Source organism: Procambarus clarkii, chromosome 3 (genome assembly GCF_040958095.1).
Source record: "Procambarus clarkii isolate CNS0578487 chromosome 3, FALCON_Pclarkii_2.0, whole genome shotgun sequence".
Classification (NCBI taxonomy): domain Eukaryota; kingdom Metazoa; phylum Arthropoda; class Malacostraca; order Decapoda; family Cambaridae; genus Procambarus; species Procambarus clarkii.
The window spans coordinates 15995140-16020077 of record NC_091152.1 but is presented as its reverse complement, the minus strand read 5'-3'; the positions used below and the strand labels follow the sequence as shown (position 1 = coordinate 16020077).

At 48.2% G+C, this 24938-nt stretch overlaps 2 protein-coding genes across 7 annotated transcripts in view; both read right to left on the bottom strand.

Annotated features, from left to right (window-relative positions):
• The window catches only part of LOC123760898 (dipeptidase 1), a 181091-nt gene that overhangs the window by 113610 nt on the left and 42543 nt on the right, over positions 1-24938 (bottom strand). The gene's annotated exons all lie outside the window — the stretch shown is intronic.
• On the bottom strand, positions 20061-21377 carry LOC123760951 (uncharacterized). The gene has a single exon (XM_045746775.1). The coding sequence runs from the start codon at positions 21375-21377 to the stop codon at positions 20061-20063; it is 1317 nt and encodes a 438-aa protein (XP_045602731.1).

The window sequence follows — 24938 nt, the reverse complement described above, 5'->3', positions numbered from 1 at the left end:
GCAGTCTTCGAGGGGTGTGGTGGAGGCTACAGCAGCCTTCGAGGGGTGTGGTGTATAGGCTACAGCAGCCTTCGAGGGGTGTGGTGTAGGCTACAGCAGCCTTCGAGGGGTGTGGTGTAGGCTACAGCAGCCTTCGAGGGGTGTGGTGTATAGGCTACAGCAGTCTTCGAAGATGAACTGCGTGCACGACAGTCTTACACGTCCTTCAACACGATAACTAGTTATCACTCAACCTTTTTAAAAGAGTTTTCGGGTCTCTGAAGACAACACACCAATTACACTACAACAATGTCTGGCATCCTTGATAATTTTTAGTGGTAAAATAATGAATAATTCACTTTATAAATATTTGAAGCCAGTTGGAACTGTCATATTTTCCTAACCCAAAAAAAGATATAAAACATTATCTACATTTTTATGTATAATATTCAGATTTATCAGGATGGCATCATAATAGAGCAGGGGAAAAATAATGTTGGAAATACTCAAGAGGTGTTGTGTAGAGCAGTGCTGAGTGCATCAGTCTGAACACTGATGAAAATACCACCACTACTGTTGTGGTGTTGCGCCTAAGGCCTACCAACCAAAGGAGGATTACAAAGGCAGCAATAGCTTGCAGTCCAACTAGCAAGTACACTTCATCCCTGAATATAATCCAGGCCTACACTAAGGTCTTATATGTGTACATTGTGAAGCTGACGACTCTGACTCTCTCTATCTCTCTCTGACTCACTCACTCTCTCTCTGACTCTCTCTCTGAATCACTCTCTCTCTCTCTCTCTGAATCACTCTCTCTCTCTCTCTGAATCACTCTCTCTCTCTCTCTCTCTGACTCACTCTCTCTCTCTCTGACTCACTCACTCTCTCTGACTCTCTCTCTCTCTCTGACTCTCTCTCTCTCTCTCTCTGGGGAAAGGGGTTTATGGAACAGGATGGGGGGGGGGGAGTGCAGAAAGAGAGGCTATTAAATGTGCAGGACCTGTGGTGTAATGTGAGGCAGCGAGGCGTGTGTGCCGTGTGAGGACGCGGGTGGGGGTGTGGTGACGAGTCTTCTAGTGGTGCCCACAGAGAGGGTGTTGAACACGTTTGGCACATTCTACCGTGTCACTCTTTTCTTTGATGCCAATCCAGACCCGCCCATGTTGGGCACGTACCAAACAGTAATTACTGGGGAAAATTGGGTACAGCAAGCCTCACGAGTTTGGCCTCCAGCCTCAGACATCTAGACTGCATTACCTGGCCGTCTCTGCCTGTCTCTGCCTGTCGCTGCCTGTCGCTGCCTGTCGCTGCCTGTCGCTGCCTGTCAACTCACTATCCTTTGTTTTCCTCATTCTTTTCTTCACTCGTTCCCTCTCTCTTCCCTACAGTATCAATAATAACAATAAAACATCTCACCCGGGGTCTACTTACAAACCACACTAATCAGTGAATAAAACGCAGGTTCGAATCCTCGTCACGGCCCTTGTGGATTTGTTCATTTGATGCATCACGTTAGTGTGATCTCTGTGTGTGTGTGTCACACTCACCAGTCATTATCACACAGTTTGTTCAAAGACAAAAACTAAATCAAGATAGTTTGTTTACAGTTTAAAAGGAAAGCATTATGACTGGTCTATATTTTGCTATGATTAGCACAAAAAGTTTACAATATAGCATAAAAATAATGATGATAATGGTACAGAGATATTTGTGACTGTGGTGACTGGCAGAGGGTCACGTGACACTCACATCTTTGATGATAGTGCCTGGCACCCACCCACGGTGGGGCTGGAACACGTACCAATTATTGTGATGGTCCCGAGCGTGCACCACAATCTCACCACACCCAGAGCACACACACCAGCAGCCCACCACACCCCCCTAGCACACACACCAGCAGCCCACCACACCCCCTAGCACACACACCAGCAGCCCACCACACCCTCCTAGCACACACACCAGCAGCCACCACACCCCCCCCTAGCACACACACCAGCAGCCCACCACACCCCCTAGCACACACACACCAGCAGCCCACCACACCCCCTAGCACACACACCAGCAGCCCACCACACCCCCTAGCACACACACCAGCAGCCCACCACACCCCCTAGCACACACACCAGCAGCCCACCACCCCCCCCTAGCACACACACCAGCAGCCCACCACACCCCCTAGCACACACCAGCAGCCCACCACACCCAGAGCACACACACCAGCAGCCCACCACACCCCCTAGCACACACACCATCAGCCCACCACACCCCCTAGCACACACACCAGCAGCCCACCACACCCCCTAGCACACACACCAGCAGCCCACCACACCCCCCTAGCACACACACCAGCAGCCCACCACACCCCCTAGCACACACCAGCAGCCCACCACACCCAGAGCACACACACCAGCAGCCCACCACACCCTCCTAGCACACACACCAGCAGCCCACCACACCCAGAGCACACACACCAGCAGCCCACCACACCCCCTAGCACACACACCAGCAGCCCACCACACCCCCTAGCACACACCAGCAGCCCACCACACCCAGAGCACACACACCAGCAGCCCACCACACCCCCTAGCACACACACCAGCAGCCCACCACACCCCCTAGCACACACCAGCAGCCCACCACACCCAGAGCACACACACCAGCAGCCCACCACACCCAGAGCACACACACCAGCAGCCCACCACACCCTCCTAGCACACACACCAGCAGCCCACCACACCCAGAGCACACACACCAGCAGCCCACCACACCCTCCTAGCACACACACCAGCACCCCTTGTTACCATTCACTCACTGTAAGGCTCGTGGACCTCCTGAGCCGCTCTCCAACCAACATGGTGAGGCGCCTCTACACAATGTCGCCTACTTATCGTATGCTAAGAGCAACATAGTCCTCAATAAACTATGACAAGCAGTCAAAACACGTTTCAAATGAGTACTAAATTCATTAAATATTAATAGAAACCATATGCTTATATAATAACACGTCCTACCGAAAGCGTTATAAGTTAATTCAATATATTTAAGAACATAAGTGTATTACTTGAATAGTTAAGAATCAGGTTAATTCCTGGGTTATAACAGCCCACCACGCCCCGAGTGAACATCAAGAGCTAATCACGCCCCAAGCGTAAAACACAAGCCAACCACTCCAAGACTCCTTGATTGCAAACCAGAAGCCCGCCACGCCCCGAGCAGACACTACAATCCCTCCATTCCACCACGCCCACTGGAAGCTCAACACGCCCACTGGAAGCCCCCCACGCCCACTGGAAGCTCGACACGCCCACTGGAAGCTCAACACGCCCACTGGAAGCCCACAACGCCCACTGGAAGCTCGACACGCCCACTGGAAGCTCGACACGCCCACTGGAAGCTCGACACGCCCACTGGAAGCCCACCACGCCCATTGGAAGCTCAACACGCCCACTGGAAGCTCAACACGCCCACTGGAAGCCCACCACGCCCACTGGAAGCCCACCAGGAACCCAACACACCCCGACCACACCACAAGTCCTCAACACTTCGTTCAAAAACCGAACACAATACCGGACATGTATACATCAACAAGTCTCGCGGGTCTAGGCAATCAGTACGCGAGGCGTCGTATCATCCTGGGGGCCAGATTCATGAAAGCACTTACGCAAGCACTTACGAACGTGTACACCTTTCCTCAATCTTTGACGGCTTTGGTTACATTTATTAAATAGTTTACAAGCATGAAAACTTGCCAATCAACTGTTGTTATTGTTATAAACAGCCTCCTGGTGCTTCGGAGCTCATTAACTGTTTAATAATTGTAAACAAAGCCGCCAAAGATTGAGAAAAAATGTGCAGGTTCGTAAGTGCTTTCGTGAATCTGGCCCCTGGGCCATGAATGAGGAATGGTCAAAATAGTGTTACGTTGTCCGTCGGTCTCCAGATGGAGCTATAGACGTTAAGGCAGTCAGGAAACGCCTCTACCTGCAACTGGCGCATGCGTATCAGTTAACTATTTAAGGAACACGAGTGACGCAAATCCGTTATTCAAATATCTTTTAACGCCATGTCAGCTGACTTTTTTCCCCGTTTTCTGTTTCTTTTAAGTTGTTCTTTGATTGGTCTGTCATGTGCTGTCATAAGCAGCTCTGAGATCAATAAAAGCCGTACAAAAGCTCACTTTCTTCGTGATGAAATACTCAGCACAGTATTAATACACTCTAAAGTACTGGGGCCACATTCACGAAAGCACTTACGCAAGCACTTACGAACCTGTGCATCTTTTCTCAATCTTTGGCGGCTTTGTTTCCAATTATTAAACAGTTAATGAGCTCCGAAGCACCAGGAGGCTGTCTATAACAATAACAACAGCTGAATGGAAAGTTTTCATGCTCGTAAACTGTTTAATAAATGTAACCAAAGCCGTCAAAGATTGAGGAAAGATGTACACGTTCGTAAGTGCTTGCGTAACTGCTTTTGTGAATCTGGCCGCTGATTTCTTCCACTATGGCAGAGATGACAGATAATGTAAAAATGAAAACTATTTATCAACTCTTGCATTCATTTGCTGGGATTCCTCAGAGGGAAATACGTCGCCAAAGAACTTCCACCTGAAGATGAAACTTAATATTCAGGAGGAGTGAATAGAACCGTCTGCTCCAAGTCCTTGGAGGTAAATTTATATTTCCTTCAACTTTTTGCCTGTCAAGCACAATCCTCTCAGCCTCGCGTGCTGCCTTCTCCTTCTGCCACTCACTGCAAATGTTTCACTTCTTTGAACCAACTGTGGCAGAGTTGAGTCCCGATAGTTAGGTGTAGGGTGGGTGGGTGGGTGTAGGGTGTGTGTGTGTGTGTGTGTGTGTGTGTGTGTGTGTGTGTGTGTGTGTGTGTGTGTGTGTGTGTGTGTGTGTGTGTGTGTGTGTGTGTGTGTGTTACTCACCTAGTTGTGTTTGCGGGGGTTGAGCTCTGGCTCTTTGGTCCCGCCTCTCAACCGTCAATCAACTGGTGTACAGATTCCTGAGCCTATTGGGCTCTATCATATCTACACTTGAAACTGTGTATGGAGTCAGCCTCCACCACATCACTTCCTAGTGCATTCCATTTGTCAACCAATGTGTGTGTGTGTGTGTGTGTGTGTGTGTGTGTGTGTACTCACCTAATTGTACTCACCTAATTGTACTCACCTAATTGTACTAACCTAATTGTACTAACCTAATTGTACTAACCTAATTGTACTCGCCTAATTGTACTCACCTAATTGTACTCACCTAATTGTACTCACCTAATTGTACTCACCTAATTGTACTAACCTAATTGTACTCGCCTAATTGTACTCACCTAATTGTGCTTGCGGGGGTTGAGCTCTGGCTCTTTGGTCCCGCCTCTCAACCGTCAATCAACTGGTGTACAGATTCCTGAGCCTATTGGGCTCTATCATATCTACATTTGAAACTGTGTATGGAGTCAGCCTCCACCACATCACTTCCTAATGCATTCCATTTACTAACTACTCTGTCACTGAAAAAGTTCTTTCTAACGTCTCTGTGGCTCATTTGGGTACTCAGCTTCCACCTGTGTCCCCTTGTTCGCGTCCCACCGCGTGTGTGCGCGTGTGTGCGCGTGTGTGTGCGCGTGTGTGTGCGCGTGTGTGTGCGCGTGTGTGTGCGCGTGTGTGTGCGCGTGTGTGTGCGCGTGTGTGTGCGCGCGTGCGCGCGTGTGCGCGTGTGCGTGCGCGTGCGTGTGCACATTACTAGTACAGGTTAAAGATGTGGCGGGACCACCATTGGAGTAAACAAACTTAAACACCTTAATATCGGTCCACAATAAGACAGTACACACCCTACTGCTTTACTGACAGGATAAAGGACAGCACTAGTCAGCCAGTCAACAGCACCCCCTTTACTGTCGCTGACTGACATTCTGGTGGCGATGTAATAAGTGACGTGAGGAACTATACGATAGCACTTGTGCTAATGGGGGTACAGTGAGACTGCCGATTCACTCGACTGTTCCTAACACACCATTCTTTCCCACTGCCACATCCTAATTTCACCTCTTCCACAATGTTATTTTTCCATTTCACCTCTTCCACAATGTTATTTTTCCCGCTCCCACACTGCGTTTTCTCTCGCATTTACAAGCATCGTTCCCTCACCCACATTGCCGTTTTCTCTAACCCACAAAACCTTCAAAATAACCTTTTTCCTTATCCGATATCGTCTTCCCTCCTCTCTTCCATATCCCTTATCTTCCCCCCTCTTACCTTCCCCCTGTCGCATCTGTTCTCCCGTCTGCAACATTCATCCTTGCTCGCCATGAATGTGTGCGGGATTACGGATATCGTCTTTTCAATTGAACAATCCATTCTCACTTTCAGTAAAGGACAGCGTGGATTTCCCGCGATAATTCTGCCATTTCTTAGTTTTCTTTCTCAATCCGAGTCGTATAACCAGCCGACCATGTGCCGGTGCAACCCGTCCTCTTAAAAATAACGTCACTTTTGGCTGGTATGCGCACTATGGCCAAATTTGGACGTAATTTGAAATGAAATCGACTCACAAAAGTGACGTTCTGTTCCGTTTTCTATTTGAGTCGTCCGGCGTACGCGCAGAGGTTATAAGAGTACACTTTAAATTAACGTTTTTCATAACGTTTTGAAACTTTATGAGAATTTCCTGCCCACCTAACCTATCAGAGGACCCTTAACTTACTGTTGAAAAAAAAAATCCCAAATTTATTTTCATTTTTTTTTCATTTTCAAATTACGTCCAAATTCGGCCATACGTGCAAACGGCCAAAAGCAACGTTCTTTTTAAGAGGACATGTTGCGCGGGTGTACGAGATCAGGCTCCAAGATGCACCTGTCGTCAGTTTTGCGGTTAGGCTTCCCTCTCCCCCTCCCTTGGAAATTTGTAATATGGAACTTTTGCGTCGTCCGACGCGATGTCCGCCGTCCATATATTGTGCAGCAATACCATTAGCAAGGATTGTTATCGTGATTTACGGCGAAGACTCGTCGTGGCGGTGGGAATTATTCGTCTCTCCAGCACGACTTAGGCAGCAGACACGGAAAATGGGGCCAGGAGATTGTGTGAGGCAGTAGATTGCGTCGCTGACTGGCACCCAGAGACCGTGGGCCAGATTCACGAAAGCATTTACGCAAACACTTACGAACCTGTACATCTTTTCTCAATCTTTGACGCCTGTGGTTACATTTATTAAACAGTTTACAAGCATGAAAACTTGCCAATCAACTGTTGTTATTGTTATAAACAGCCTCCTGGTGCTTCGGAGCTCATTAGCTGTTTAATAATTATAAACAAAGCCGCCAAACAGCTAATGAGCTCCGAAGCACCAGGCGGCTGTTTATATCAATAACAGTTGATTGGCAAGTTTTCATGCTTGTAAACTGTTTAATAAATGTAACCAAAGGCGTCAAAGATTGAGAAAAGATGTACAGGTTCGTAAGTGCTTGGGTAACTGCTTTCGTGAATCTGGCCCCGTGCTGGCTGGTGTCACAGCCATCAGTTAGCACCAATGACGGAACCTGGAGCCACAGAGACGTTCCTGCTCCACATTACCTTAAAGAATGGAATCAGGAGTGTGATACTACTCCTGTGCCCAAAAGGCTCTCAACTCTACTGCCATATTCAGTAGCCGCCCGTGTCTGATGCTCGTCTAGTTCCCTTTGTCTATATAACACCGACGTGATTGTACTGTTGCTAATTACCATTACAAAGGCCCCCCTCAATCACATGGTTGAGTGCTCAATAACCCACTGCTATCTGAAGGAGAATAGATCTCTAATCCCGTCAACCTAAGACAAACGAGAATGTAAGGTGATTACCATCGTCAAACTACCACAATCATCTGCTGTTAAGCGCTCACTACACTACATGTTGTTGACCAGACCACACACTAGAAGTTGAAGGGACGACGACGTTTCGGTCCGTCCTGGACCATTCTCAAGTCGATTGAGAATGGTCAAATCGATTTCGGAAAATCAAGTCGATTTACCGAAACGTCGTCGTCCCATCAACTTCTAGTGTGTGGTCTGGTCAACATACTTCAGCCACGTTATTGTGACTCATCGCCTGCACACTATATGTTCTCTAACAGATCTCTAACTCTGTCCAGTAAAGAGAGAACAAAAATGTATATATGCTGGTTACCATTATATAAATGTATGGCCACGTCTGTGGTTGGCCAAAAAAAAAAAAGCCTTGCTCGCCCGACACCATTTGGGCGTGAGGAGGAGGACGTTATCGCGGACTTACTGCAGAGTGGCCCATAACATGTTGGGCAATTGTCGCTCCGTCTGTTGATATTTTACCTCCTCCACATTCTCTTTCCCTTAAAACTAAGACTAGGGTTCATAAGGCCTGTCAAATGGCGTACATTGTGAAACTGCAAGCAAGAGCTGTTATCTGACTTCAGCTCATCTGAAGCCTGCTCCAAGAAACTCATTTCATGAGAATGTACTTTGAAATGATCACATAGTTCCCTATCATAAAAGGAACTTGGTGAAAGTGCAAGAAAGAGCTGTAATCCTTCCTCAGCTTAGTTGAAAGCTGCTCCTAGAGGCCCATTTATTTCCTGAGCCTGTTATATGCATCAGTTGGAGTAGCCTTTATTCATTAACAACATTAGGTAGCAATCATATAAGGAACAGGAAGAGCTCTGAGTGCCAGAGCCTTCATGTGATCAGATGACCTGATCTCCCGTGTGTCAACCTGTTGAGTGAACAAGTTCCAGATGCGAGTGAATGACCGCTGATGGAGTGATGTCCTTGAGAAAGACAAGAACATATAGTTCTTGCCTTTATATATACTTCATATCCTATAGTTGATATGAACATATCCTATATATAGGTTCATGTTCTATATCATATAGTTCACTCGTTTTCTTTACCTTGGTCTTTCCTAGTAACTTCGTAACTCTGGCACACTTCGGTACGTCTTCCACTCTGAAATATGTCTTCTTAGCGTCCTCAACTTACAAGTAGCATCTCATTAGTATCAAGAGCCTCGCTTCCCTACCTTTTCAACTCGTCTCCACTCCTGATTGTGTAGTGTAGTCTCTTGCTTCTAGCCTCGCTTCTCATTCTTTCTTCTCTACACTGCCTCTTTCTCTCTCTCACTCTGTGTCGGGGTTTACAAGGGCTTCATCTCTCTCCGTGTTGCGTGTCTCTGCTTCACGGGCCATTAGCATCATTACTGGGTCTCAGCTTCTCCGGTGTTTTCCTGTTTCTTTTGTCGCTCAGTTTTACAGTGTCCCTTTGTTGGTGAGTATGTGTGTACTGGCACCTCCCTGGTGTATGGTGTCTGGCACCCTCCCTGGTGTATGGTGTCTGGCACCCTCCCTGGTGTATGGTGTCTGGCACCCTCCCTGGTGTATGGTGTCTGGCACCCTCCCTGGTGTATGGTGTCTGGCACCCTCCCTGGTGTATGGTGTCTGGCACCCTCCCTGGTGTATGGTGTCTGGCACCCTCCCTGGTGTATGGTGTGCAGCTGGCACCCTCCCTGGTGTATGGTGTGCAGCTGGCACCCTCCCTGGTGTATGGTGTGCAGCTGGCACCCTCCCTGGTGTATGGTGTCTGGCACCCTCCCTGGTGTATGGTGTCTAGCACCCTCCCTGGTGTATGGTGTCTGGCACCCTCCCTGGTGTATGGTGTCTGGCACCCTCCCTGGTGTATGGTGTGCGGCTGGCACCCTCCCTGGTGTATGGTGTGCGGCTGGCACCCTCCCTGGTGTATGGTGGGTGTCTAGCACCCTCCCTGGTGTATGGTGTCTAGCACCCTCCCTGGTGTATGGTGTCTAGCACCCTCCCTGGTGTATGGTGTCTAGCACCCTCCCTGGTGTATGGTGTCTAGCACCCTCCCTGGTGTATGGTGTCTAGCACCCTCCCTGGTGTATGGTGTGCGGCTGGCACCCCCTCCCCCCTCCACAGTAGGGCTATTTTGCACTTCCTTCCATGTCTCCTGCTCTCATGAGGAGTTATTTCCTCATTTTCTAACCCTGGTAAAGTACATTTCTGGCTAAAAATGCGTAATGTTCGGTGTTGAAGCGCATCAGAACTTAGCGTGACAGCTCAGAGTTTCACCCGTATTAACGGGTGAAATAAAAGTCAATACAAGCGTCATTGTACTGTCAACAAATCATCATATAATTAAAGTCTGAGTCGTGACAATAATTGTAATTTATAATTTATCTCGGGAATAACACATATTTAGGTACACTTGATGAAAAGCGACAAATAACGATGCTTGGTGGGAGCTTCCTAAACCAAAATGCCAAATTTGGTTACTAGTGGTTACCGGGGATCGAACCCGGAACCTCAGGACTACGAATCCGAAGCGCTGTCAGGCCCCCTATGTTTCCACCAAAAGCCTAAACATTTTCAGTATATGGGGAACAAATAGCCTAATTTAAAATGATTAAAAATTGATTTAATATGTAAAATCATTGATATCTGTAGCGAAATCAAATCATTCTATCTGTAATTGTAAAGTGATATAATAATTAGCGTTTTATCAGGATAAGGTGGTAGTTTTTTGTTGGGAGTTAAGTCCTGTTATCTTCTCTGAAGGGATACATTCACTTAGTACCAGCGCTCAGCGCAAGCCTTTGTGTCTCAGCGCTCAGCACAGACTCATGTCTCACAAGACTGAGGACAAAGTCTTCGCCTAAAGTCTCCAATACAATTTTCCTCTTGATTTCACAACTTTTCCTCTACAATGAATATCTGAGAAGCAATAGTCAGCCAATAACCAACGAGACTCTAGATCAATATAGCGCTTGAAGCCTCTATATTAAAGTCTAACTGCGACAAATACTAACTCCCAATTGTATACAACATTCATTAAATCACGTCTAACTTGTGACAAAAATGCATAACTAGTAAGGAGAAGCTAGCATCTCAGAAGCTAGAAAATCATCTCGAGATAGCATCTCGAGAGCAGTAAATAGGTACCTGGGAGTTAGTCAGCTGTCACGGGCTGCTTCCTGGGGGTGGAGGCCTGGTCGAGGACCGGGCCGCGGGGACACAGCCCCGAAATCATATCAAGATAACCTCAAGATAACCTCAAGATAGCACCTTGTAGAGAATTAATAAATACTATTGGAAACCATTCAAGCAATGTATTGGATGTGTGGAGTGTATCTGGTGCTGTGGGAAGTGCCTCAGAGGACCAGAGTGTATCTGGTGCTGTGGGAAGTGCCTCAGAGGACCAGAGTGTATCTGGTGCTGTGGGAAGTGCCTCAGAGGACCAGAGTGTATCTGGTGCTGTGGGAAGTGCCTCAGAGGACCAGAGTGTATCTGGTGCTGTGGGAAGTGCCTCAGAGGACCAGAGTGTATCTGGTGCTGTGGGAAGTGCCTCAGAGGACCAGAGTGTATCTGGTGCTGTGGGAAGTGCCTCAGAGGACCAGAGTGTATCTGGTACAAGTCTGCCTGGTGTTCTCCATGCCAATGGTATTGGTAAATATTATTTTATGTGGCGAATCTCACTGCTGTGGGATTAATTGTGTGTCTCACTGCTGAGGGATTAATTGTGTGTCTCACTGCTGTGGGATTAATTGTGTGTCTCACTGCTGTGGGATTAATTTTGTGTCTCACTGCTGTGGGATTAATTGTGTGTCTCACTGTTGTCCATTCACTCAAGGCTTCCAGAAGCAACTCGTTGCTTCTGGAAGCTTTTCTTATTAAGACTACTCATAGCCCCGTCGATAACCGGGGTCCGCGGTTCGAGTCGCCTAGAGTCAAGGTGAATGGAGGGAGGGTAGTATATCAGGGGTAAGTGCCAAGCCACTACAACTATATAGCACTTGGAAGGGGTCAGGATAAGGCTTTGGGATGGGACGGGGGGGAAGGAATGGTGCCCAACTACTTGGATAGTCGGGGATTGAACGCCGACCTGCATGAAGCGGGTGTGGATGACAATTTAGGTGATGGATGTTAGCTTGCGACCAGCCTGTCATTGTTCTGCCCTTGTCAGAGTCTTTCACAAGACCTTCCTTCTTGATGTTATCTTGAGATGATTTCGGGGCTTTAGTGTCCCCGCGGCCCGGTCCTCGACCAGGCCTCCACCCCCAGGAAGCAGCCTGCGACAGCTGACTAACACCCAGGTACCTATTTTACTGCTAGGTAACAGGGGCATAGGGTGAAAGAAACTCTGCCCATTGTTTCTCGCCGGCGCCCAGGATCGAACCCGGAACCACAGGATCACAAATCCAGTGTGCTGTCCGCTCGGCCGACCGGCTCCGTTTTCGGCTCGACCTTTTCCTAAGGAGTAATTTTTAGAGCGTATTTACTTGAAGTAATTAGTGCTAGAGGGAACAGAAGAGGCACTCAGCGGCTCTCTTGCGTCACTTCCGTCATTATGAGAAAAGGAGTTATGCCGAGTTATGTCGTTAGGCCAATAAAAAGGAGGCCTGGTCGAGGACCGGGCCGCGGGACGCTAAGTCCCGAAATCTTATCAAGATTTCCAGCCCCCCCCCCCCCCCCATGTGACATCCCAAGACGATGTCACCTCCCTGGAAACACAAACCGTAACAGTCCCTATTTTCCGCTTGTTATAACTTGTAATAAAGTTGTTACATCTTGGTTTAACGTGTTTATGACGTATTAGAACGTTGTTACAACTTGCTATATTGGTTGTTATAACTGGTTAGGTGGTGTTAACCACCTAAACACACACTGAAACTACGACGTTGGTACAACGTTCGAACAAGTTTTAACACCACCTAACCAGTTATAACAATCAATATAGCAAGTTGTAACAACGTTCTAATACGTCATAAACACGTTAAACCAAGATGTAACAACTTTATTACAAGTTATAACAAGCGGAAAATAGGGACTGTTACGGTTTGTGTTTCCAGGGAAAACTTGTTCCAACGTTGTACCAACGTCGTAGTTTCGGTGTGTGTTTGGCGGGATGGGGGCGTTGTATATATGATTTGAGAACTAAATCATTTATGGTAAACTATTTGACGTAAAGAACTTAATAAGGTTGAGTGAAATACGTCTGAGTTTCAGGGACGTAAAGAACTTAAGGTAGAGTGAAATACGTCTGAGTTTCAGGGACGTAAAGAACTTAAGGTAGAGTGAAATACGTCTGAGTTTCAGGGACGTAAAGAACTTAAGGTAGAGTGTAATACGTCTGAGTTTCAGGGACGTAAAGAACTTAATAAGGTTGAGTGAAATACGTCTGAGTTTCAGGGACGTAAAGAACTTAAGGTAGAGTGAAATACGTCTGAGTTTCAGGAACGTATAGAACTTAAGGTAGAGTGAAATACGTCTGAGTTTCAGGGACGTAAAGAACTTAATAAGGTAGAGTGAAATACGTCTGAGTTTCAGGGACGTAAAGAACTTAAGGTAGAGTGAAATACGTCTGAGTTTCAGGACTACAAATATTTTGTATGTAAAAAAGAAGTGATTTCTGAAAATGTGATTTAAATATAATATTTGTGTTGGAATAACTATTCCCATTTGGCGCAAGTGTGTTTTTGATGTGTGTGTGTTGATGACCAGAGGGTCACAATATTGATGTGTATACCCCCATCAATAACCACTAGTGTCCCAGATTTAACAGTCACCCACTGATATACTCTTTATCCAGTGACATATTAGCTGTGTCTGAGAGTAGTGTACTGGTCTTACACACACATCAATGTTTACATAATCACTGCTTTCAATGTGTCCACTCACTGGACATTTAATGAAATCTCTCCTGATCTTTACGTGAAAACATTGCTAAATGTCTTCATCATATTATTTCACTGGATGGGGGGGGAGGCGGTGTAACCTATCCACCGCTGCCCACTGGATGGGGGGCGGTGTAACCTATCCACCGCTGCCCACTGGATGGGGGGCGGTGTAACCTATCCACCGCTGCCCACTGGATGGGGGGCGGTGTAACCTATCCACCGCTGCCCACTGGATGGGGGACGGTGTAACCTATCCACCGCTGCCCACTGGATGGGGGGCGGTGTAACCTATCCACCGCTGCCCACTGGATGGGGGAGGCGGTGTAACCTATCCACCGCTGCCCACTGGATGGGGGAGGCGGTGTAACCTATCCACCGCTGCCCACTGGATGGGGGGAGGTGTAACCTATCCACCGCCGCCCACGGGATGGGGGGTCGGTGTAACCTATCCACCGCTGCCCACTGGATGGGGGGAGGTGTAACCTTTCCACCGCTGCCCACTGGATGGGGGGCGGTGTGCAGGACAAACATATCAATTGTGACACTAGCTCTCCACATATGTCAGTTGCTTAATTTAGAAACTGTACTTGTGGTCGATCTCGAACCCATTGTTGATGTGACGACTTACATTGAATTTTGTAACTAGCTCATCAAGACTGTAACTTGCTTAGCTAAATTGTGTGGTTCAGTCCCTGAGCCCATTATGTGCCTCTGTAACCCTCCCACTACCGCCCACAGGGTGGGTATGGGGTGCATAATAAATGAACTAAACTATTTTGTTCTATTTTCCCAGTAGTCAGCCAGCTGCGCTTCCTTGTTTCTTGCTCAAGACGTGTACCTGTTTCCCAACAATTTTCCTCCCATGAATAAATATGGAGTGTGTGCGACGGAACTATCCTTCACCCCCGATCACGGCCGCCACAGGCACTAGATCCATCACCTTGTTGTGGTTTTCACTCTGCCTTCTCTCTATACTTTCATTTGCTTTCTGTTCAATCAATCTCACTCTCACACACACACACACACACACACACACACACACACACACACACACACACACACACACACACACACGGAATGCACTTAAGGAGCAGGTTGTGGAAGCAAACTCTATTCATACTTTTAAAGTTAGGTATGATTGGGAAATGGGACAGGAGTCATTGCTGTAAACAATCGATGGCTGGAAAGGCGGGATCCAAGAGCCAATGCTCGATCCTGCAAGCACAAATAGGCGAGTACCACACACACACACACGAGCTACGAGGAGAGACTACGGGATTTAAACCTCACGTCACTGGGAGACAGAAGAGTTAGAGGGGGACATGATCACCACATAAGATTCTCAGAGGAATTGATAGGGTAGATAAAGACAGTCTATTTAATACAAGGGGAACACGCACAAGGGGACACAGGTAGAAACTGAGTGCCCAAATGAGCCAGAGACGTTAGAATGAAAAATTCTTTTTGTATCAGAGTAGTAGACAAATGGAATGCATTAGGAAGTGATGTGGTGGAGGCTGACTCCATACACAGCTTTAAGTGTAGATATGATAGAGCCCAATAGGCTCAGGAATCTGTACACCTGTTGATTGTCATTTGAGAGGCGGAACCAAAGAGCCAGAGCTCAATCCTCGCAAGCACAACTAGGTAAGAACACACACACACACCAGTTGAGAGGCGGGACCAAAGAGCCAGAGCTCAACCCCCGCAAGCACAACTAGGTAAGAACACACACACACACCAGTTGAGAGGCGGGACCAAAGAGCAGAGCTCAACCCCCGCAAGCACGACTAGGTGAGTACACACGTACCATACCATAGATACAACCTCAAATATTATTGATAATTTATCTAGTAAGATAAGGGAATAAAGCAGACGATCAAATAATGTATCCCCCGAGACTCGCACAAGATATATCGTCTTCCGCGATACTTCAGACCAGGTCGAAGACGCTCCCCAGACAATGCTTTTATAACTTGAAAGGTTTCCAATAACATTTATTAAACTCTGCAAGATTCAATCGTCTCCCCTGGGAAAGAAAATGGAAATTTCATCCGCGCGATATTTTCTTTCATATGTAATTCTTATTCAATACAGTAACAGCTTTGCCTTAGAAGTTAAGACAAACGTATATGAGTGGAGTTAAGAGGTCCAGGAAGCACTCAGCACTACGTTAGAGACAAGACAAGACACGTCGACTGTCTTTGAACAACCTGTCCTCTTACAAAGAACGTCGCTTTTCACTCGTATGCGTTACATTAGGCCTAAAACTGTCGTACTAGAAAATGGAAGCGGCTGGCGAAAGTGACGTACTGTCTGTCCCGTTTTCTGTTTTGGGTCCTCTGGTAGGTTAGGGGAGACCACTTTAAATTGCCCGCTTTCTTAACGTTGGTAAAGCTTAGCAGGACGGGCTGCTTTGAGGGCTATAGTGAACCTACTTCCATCAAGGGCTGTAAGGCCAGTAGTCACTGTTGGTAAGGCCAGTAGTCACTGTTGGTAAGGCCAGCAGTCACTGCTGGTAAGTACTGGTAGGAGAGTACTCTCAAGGACTCGCCAGTACCGCGCTCATTTCCTTACACACTCCGGATATGTACACGAGCCATCCACCCACACATGGGCGAGCTGATGTACAGTAAAACTCTTTAAAACCTTCCAAGTATGTTGCCCGCAGATAAATTTGATCGCGAATTCTCCGAATAACAGAAAATCTTTTTAGTCTCTGGATAAGTCCGCAAAGCTTTTACAGTCTGTAAAAGATTCACTTGGTGCTGCTTACTAAATAACTAAGTAATGCTGCAAAGTTTCCATTTACTGACCTTTAGATTTCAGTTCTTTATTCCAACTTTTCCTTCTGTGTTCGTACACACACACACACACACACACGTACTGCGTGACGTACGTGTGTGTGTGTGTGTGTGTGTGTGTGTGTGTGTGTGTGTGTGTGTGTGTGTGTGTGTGTGTGTGTGTGTGTGTGTGTGAACGTGTGTAAACGTACACTGCTGCGGGAAATGCACCTTACGACACTGGAAGACAGAAGAGTAAGGGGAGACATGATCACTACCTACAAAATCCTAAGGGTACTCGACCGGGTAGACAACGATACACTATTCAACACTGGTGGTACGCGAACAAGGGGACACAGGTGGAGACCGAGTACCCACATGAGCCACAGAGACGTTAGAAAGCACTTTTTCAGTGTCAGAGTAGTTAACAGATTTAATGCATTAGGCAGTGATGTGGTGAAGGCTGACTCCATACACGGTTTCAAATGTAGATATGATAGAGCCCAGTAGGCTCAGGAATCTTTACACCAGTTGACAGTTGAGAGGCGGGACCAAAGAGCCAGAGCTCAACCCCCACAAGTACAAATAGGTGAGTACACACACACACACACACACACAGTGGAAATAACCCAGGCAGCCTTGGAAGGATTCGAAATTACCAGAGATAAGAGGTATCTGTTGGCTGTGTACACGAGATACCTCTTCAGTGTTACTGAGTACAGGGTGTAGCAAGACTGACCTGGAGTCTACAGTTTACCTACAGTACATGGACCAACAATGACAAGATCTGGCACCTTGTTTACAGAGAGTGTATCATCATAACGTTAAAGGGAAGCAAATATCCTAACCCACACACATGGAATTATATACAAGGGACGACTTTTGGTCCGTCCTGGTTGGTCCCGGTCCGTCCCGGTCCGTCCCGGTCCGTCCCGGTCCGTCCCGGTCACTCCCGGTCACTCCCGGTCACTCCCGGTCACTCCCGGTCCGTCCTGGTCACTCCCGGTCCGTCCAGGTCAGTCCTGGTCCATCCCGGTCCGTCCTGGTCCCTTATCAAGTCGTTAGTGTCCACGCCGGACTAAGCATCGCAGTTTATGAAGGTGTGAGCCATGACAGTTACAAAGGGAGAACTGATGCTATACTCGACACAAGTTTAACAACAGGCAGGTGAAGCCGAGCATGTATTCCTCCACTCTATTTTGTCAGCTGTAATTGAAAGCATTTCGTTATGTCTCACAGGTGTTTTTGATTAGTTAGTTTGTAGCAATTATTGTGCAGAGACATTTCAGATATATTTGAAGATATGAGATTGAGTGAAGCGTGCTGTGAGGACTTGTTAAGAACTGCAAGTGTCTTAAATGTTATGACTAATGTTAATTGTAAATTTATCGTGGTGATAAATGAATAGTGCAACAGCCTGGTGGACCAAACTCTCAAGTCGAGCCTGGCTTCGGGCCGGGCTTGGGGAGTAGAAGAACTCCCAGAACCCCATCAACCAGGTATATGTGGGCCTGCGGGCCGCTCCAAGCAACAGCCTGGTGGACCAAACTCTCACAAGTCGAGCCTGGCTTCGGGCCGGGCTTGGGGAGTAGAAGAACTCCCAGAACCCCATCAACCAGGTATATGTGGGCCTGCGGGCCGCTCCAAGCAACAGCCTGGTGGACCAAACTCTCACAGGTCGAGCCTGGCTTCGGGCCGGGCTTGGGGAGTAGAAGAACTCCCAGAACCCCATCAACCAGGTATATGTGGGCCTGCGGGCCGCTCCAAGCAACAGCCTGGTGGACCAAACTCTCACAAGTCGAGCCTGGCTTCGGGCCGGGCTTGGGGAGTAGAAGAACTCCCAGAACCCCATCAACCAGGTATATGTGGGCCGGCGGGCCGCTCCAAGCAACAGCCTGGTGGACCAAACTCTCACAAGTCGAGCCTGGCTTCGGGCCGGGCTTGGGGAGTAGAAGAACTCCCAGAACCCCATCAACCAGGTATATGTGGGCCTGCGGGCCGCTCCAAGCAACAGCCTGGTGGACCAAACTCTCACAAGTCGAGCCTGGCTTCGGGCTGGGCTTGGGCAGTAGAAGAACTCCCAGAACCCCATCAACCAGGTATCAACCAGGTACCTGACGCCACAACACGGGTCGAGATGTGTGATGACGTCCCGCTAGCCTCAGCTACACCACAGGTGGATAGGCTGAGACCGATGTCTCGGCTACACCACAAGTGGATAGACCGAGACCGATGTCTCCGCTACACCACAGGTGGATAGACTGAGATCCATGTCTCAGCTACACCACAGGTGGATAGACTGAGACCCATGTCTCAGCTACACCACAGGTGGATAGGCTGAGACCCATGTCTCAGCTACACCACAGGTGGATAGGCTGAGACCCATGTCTCAGCTACACCACAGGTGGATAGACCGAGACCCATGTCTCAGCTACACCACAGGTGGATAGACCGAGACCCATGTCTCGGCTACACCACAGGTGGATAGGCTGAGACCCATGTCTCAGCTACACCACAGGTGGATAGACTGAGACAGATGTCTCAGCTACACCACAGGTGGATAGGCTGAGACAGATGTCTCAGCTACACCACAGGTGGATAGGCTGAGACCCATGTCTCAGCTACACCACAGGTGGATAGACCGAGACCGATGTCTCGGCTACACCACCGGCGGATAGACTGAAACAGTTGCATAAATTATACTGTCATTAAGATTGTCTATAATATCATTTATCGTATAGGTTTTATGTTCACAATACATATGAGAACACCATTAATCAACACCTGGTACAGTCTCTTGAGACGTCCTGTCTGCCTCCTGACACATATAGCAAGGACATGTCTAACTATATATCCTTCATTAAATACATAATCAACACTATAGTCTATATCAGGACTATAGTGTTGGTGATGGTACAAGCACCAAGTTCATCGCGAGAGAGGTCGAAACCCCAAGTCTATTGGGTGACATAACCGGTCTATCGAAAAAAGGGGTCTCTTAGCTTAAAAAAAAAGCCTCTTATCCACTGTATAATGTTCATAGTGTCCATTCAAGAAAAGATTTTCAAAAAATTGTCAATAACAGGCAAACTGTGCTGAGCGCTGAAGTGGTTCAGGCAACCTCATTTTTTTTATATAGAGAGAAACCCTTTTTCATTTTTTAAAACGATTCAGATTGTGTTTAAAAGTTGAAAAGATAAAATTGAAATCATTGTATTTTTAAGGTAATGCTGATCATGGTTTTCAAAATATTTTGAAGTACCATGAAGGTACTTTTGAAGGTCGAAGTACAAACTCTATCGTGTGTAGGTGTGGGAGACACAGCGAGGCTGTGTATAGTGTGCTGGCTGACTAAAGCATTGAATCTATCGCGTGTGAGAGTGGTAAGACTCCATCCGGTCAGTCGTATAGACAGACGCTCGCAAAAACATAAAAGTCTATATTGAGACGTGAGACAAATTCATCCAGTCTTTCATGTGGGGTTCGGTAAGAGAATCGTGGCTATCGTGTAAGATGGCAGAATCCCTGAATCTATCGTTTGGGACTGCCAGAATCATAGGAGTCTATCGTTTGAGGGGATACTAGAGCACTGAATCTATCGTGTGGGCTGTGTAAAGATCATCCAGTCTGTCTTTAAGGTGGCAGAAGCATCTTGAAAGAGATCAATCTTGTGTTGGGAAGAAGGATCATACACTCCATGTGGGAGGTGACACGTGTAGGAGGTGACACGTGTGGGAGGTGACACGTGTGGGAGGTGACACGTGTAGGTGACACGTGTAGGAGGCGACACGTGTAGGAGGCGACACGTGTAGGAGGCGACACGTGTAGGAGGCGACACGTGTAGGAGGCGACACGTGTAGGAGGCGACACGTGTAGGAGGCGACACGTGTAGGAGGCGACACGTGTAGGAGGCGACACGTGTAGGAGGCGACACGTGTAGGAGGCGACACGTGTAGGAGGCGACGCGTGTAGGAGGCGACGCGTGTAGGAGGCGACGCGTGTAGGAGGCGACGCGTGTAGGAGGCGACGCGTGTAGGAGGCGACGCGTGTAGGAGGCGACGCGTGTAGGAGGCGACACGTGTAGGAGGCGACACGTGTAGGAGGCGACACGTGTAGGAGGCGACACGTGTAGGAGGCGACACGTGTAGGAGGCGACACGTGTAGGAGGCGACACATGTAGGAGGCGACACATGTAGGAGGCGACACATGTAGGAGGCGACACGTGTAGGAGGCGACACGTGTAGGAGGCGACACGTGTAGGAGGCGACACGTGTAGGAGGCGACACGTGTAGGAGGCGACACGTGTAGGAGGCGACACGTGTAGGAGGCGACACGTGTAGGAGGCGACACGTGTAGGAGGCGACACGTGTAGGAGGCGACACGTGTAGGAGGCGACACATGTAGGAGGCGACACATGTAGGAGGCGACACATGTAGGAGGCGACACATGTAGGAGGCGACACATGTAGGAGGCGACACATGTAGGAGGCGACACGTGTAGGAGGCGACACGTGTAGGAGGCGACACGTGTAGGAGGCGACACGTGTAGGAGGCGACACGTGTAGGAGGCGACACGTGTAGGAGGCGACACGTGTAGGAGGCGACACATGTAGGAGGCGACACATGTAGGAGGCGACACATATAGGAGGCGACACATGTAGGAGGCGACACATGTAGGAGGCGACACATGTAGGAGGCGACACATGTAGGAGGCGACACATGTAGGAGGCGACACATGTAGGAGGCGACACATGTAGGAGGCGACACATGTAGGAGGCGACACATGTAGGAGGCGACACATGTAGGAGGCGACACATGTAGGAGGCGACACATGTAGGAGGCGACACATGTAGGAGGCGACACATGTAGGAGGCGACACATGTAGGAGGCGACACATGTAGGAGGCGACACATGTAGGAGGCGACACATGTAGGGGGACAAGAGCCGGAACTTCATGTGATGCTGAAAACTGTTATTATTATTTTTATTATATTGTTCGTGTCATTAAAGTTCGTGTGATATTACTGTTTACTTGTCGGGATCGAGGAGCGACCAGCCACCAGCCAGTTACTTGGTCCTCGCGACTTTAACACTGTTTACCGGGACTTATTTTGTGTTTGTGTAAACAGCATGGCGGCTGATACTTGCTCGTCCCTTGTGTTGACTCGCTGGCCTTGTTCAGACACCGCTGGAAACAACACTCGTGGGTCGTGTTATCATCACTTTGATTTGTATATAAAAAAAATACATTTTTCATACAGATTTCCCCTCCTTCACGTTTCTATGTACATTTCGCTAATATTGTTCTTATATATATTTTTTATTCCCTCCTTCCTATCCCACATAGATTGCCTCTCCTTCTCCTTCCTATCCCACATAGATTGCCTCTCCTCCTCCTTCCTATCCCACATAGATTGCCTCCCCTTCTCTTTCCTATCCCACATAGATTGCCTCTCCTTCTCCTTCCTATCCCACACTGATTGCCTCTCCATCTCTCTCCCACAGATTCCTTCCCCCTTCTTGCAAGCAAAATTCTCCCTCCCTCACACCTTACTGCTTCCCTCCCCCCAGATATCACTTCCCTCACTCCCCCTCCCCCCCAGGTATCACCTCCCTCCCCCTCCCCCCAGGTGTCACCTCCCTCACTCCCCCCTCCCCCCAGGTGTCACCTCCCTCACTCCCCCCTCCCCCCAGGTATCACCTCCCTCACTCCCCCTCCCCCCAGGTATCACCTCCCTCACTCCCCCTCCCCCCAGGTATCACCTCCCTCACTCCCCCTCCCCCCAGATATCACCTCCTTCACTGCTTCCCTCCCCCCCAGATATCACCTCCTTCACTGCTTCCCTCCCCCCAGATATCACCTCCCTCACTCCCCCTCCCCCCAGGTATCACCTCCCTCACTCCCCCTCCCCCCAGATATCACCTCCCTCACTCCCCCTCCCCCCAGGTATCACTTCCCTCACTCCCCCCTCCCCCCAGGTATCACTTCCCTCACTCCCCCCTCCCCCCAGGTATCACTTCCCTCACTCCCCCCTCCCCCCAGGTATCACCTCCCTCACTCCCCCTCCCCCCAGATATCACCTCCCTCACTCCCCCCTCCCCCCAGATATCACCTCCCTCACTCCCCCTCCCCCCAGGTATCACCTCCCTCACTCCCCCTCCCCCCAGATATCACCTCCCTCACTCCCCCTCCCCCCAGGTATCACCTCCCTCACTCCCCCTCCCCCCAGGTATCACCTCCCTCACTCCCCCTCCCCCCAGGTATCACCTCCCTCACTCCCCCTCCCCCCAGGTATCACCTCCCTCACTCCCCCTCCCCCCCAGATATCACCTCCCCCCCCCATACTTAACGTGCAGCACAACAGGGCCTCGCAACACACTGTATTCTCAGCAAATATCCAGTTCCCAGTCAAATGTTCCAATGGTTCAGCTTCATGGCCTGATGGCCTGCGAACTTTTAGCATTAAGAGACGGCTCTTCCTGCCCGTTGCTTTTCCCCGTGATCCATATTATATATATATATATATATATATATATATATATATATATATGTGTGTGTGTGTGTGTGTGTGTGTGTGTGTGTGTGTGTGTGTGTGTGTGTGTGTGTGTGTGTGTACTCACCTAGTTGTGTTTACGGGGGTTGAGCTCTGGCTCTTTTCAGGTGTACAGATTCCTGAGCCTATTGGGCTCTATCATATCTACACTTGAAACTGTGTATGGAGTCAGCCTCCACCACATCACTTCCTAATGCATTCCATTTGTCAACCACTCTGACACTAAAAAAGTGTGTGTGTGTGTGTGTGTGTGTGTGTGTGTGTGTGTGTGTGTGTGTGTGTGTGTGTGTGTGTGTGTGTGTGTGTGTGTGTGTGTGTGTGTGAAAGGCTACATGAAAGCGCAGGCCATAGATCACTAAGAACTCGAAATGACCCGACCAGGATTCGAACCCATGACGTTCAGGCTCACCCCCTAAACGTACACCGTACCGTGACCACTGCACCATTGATTTTCTATGAAGATCAATGGTATGAAAGATGTGCTAACAGGCAGAACGATTTCCGTTCTTTTCAAATATTTCTAAATTCGATCTTTTCTAACAATAATAATATATTAGGAACATGATATTAATATATTAGGAACATGATATAATATTAGGCTATGTAGGTTAGGATAGATTAAGATTGATTAGGTTTGGTCAAATTTCTATGTTATTTTTATCTCAAATTACAATTTCAATCATATATAATACAATGAAAACATTTCATTGTATTATATATTTATATTATATATTTATATCATTTCATAATTTTTTTTTAAATTAAATATTTTACGAAAATTCGGCTTGTTAGGCATCTTTCGCTGTCAGGCACTGTATGTGCAACATTGATGATATATTGCCGGTAGTATGCAGAATATCCTCAGTGAAAAATGAAAGGTAAAAAAAACTTAGCGCTTTCAACTCATTCGAGCCTTGCTGGCCTGCAGGGGATAGTAAGCAGAGCACTGTAGCAGAGCACTGTAGCAGAGCACTGTAGCAGAGCACTGTAGCAGAGCACTGTAGCAGAGCACTGTAAGCTTGGCAGTGTAGGATTGGAACCTTCCACCACCAAACATCACAATCACTCCAAACATCTAGCATTTACGATTCATTACGGTACATATTCCCGACTGTCCAAGTGGTTGGGCACCATTCATCCCTTCCCCCCCCCGGTTCCATCCCAAATCCTTATCCTGACCCCTTCCAAGTGCTACAAGTCGTAATGGCTTGGCGCTTTCCCGCTGACAATTAAAATTACGGGCTATTCATGCCCGTGCCACATCTTGGGTGGCTTAATCTTCATCAGCCACCAATCAGGTGGAAGCTGCGAGGTACCCGGCCTTCAAAAAGAGACCGCCGGCGTCACATCTTACACGGGGAGACATCTCCCGTCACGCAGGGGGCAGTCACACCTCCACAGATCTCCAGTATCAGCTCTTGATACTGGTAATGGCTCAAATGGGCCACCACTTACGGGCTATTCATGCCCGTGCCACCTTTTGGGTGGCTTAATCTTCATCAATCAATCACATATTTTTGGCTCAACCCGATCCACATATGTAGGGATATTATCATGGGTAAAGTGCCAAGCCGTTACGACTATATAGCCCTTGGAAGGGGATAAGGATATGGGATGGGACGGGCGGAAGGAATGGTACCCAACCACTTGGACGGTCAGGGACTGAACGCCGACCTGCATGAAGTGATCTGGCACCACTCCCTCCCAACGCCCTATCCAAAAATCCGTATCCTAGCCTCTCCCAAGTACTATTTATAGTCGTTATGGCTTGGCGATTTCTCCTCATAATTCCTTTCCCTTCCGTACTCTGAAGGACTTGCCAAACTTTCACCGCTTTAGAAGACTTACTATTAATTTGGCGTTCAAAAACAACAATGGGATTAAGTCCATTATTTTCAAGAACTCGCTTGAGTCTGCTAC

Bases quoted from the DNA above. Each gene is read 5' to 3' on its own strand.
- LOC123760951 (XM_045746775.1), bottom strand. From the start codon at position 21,377: ATGTGTCGCCTCCTACATGTGTCGCCTCCTACATGTGTCGCCTCCTAC.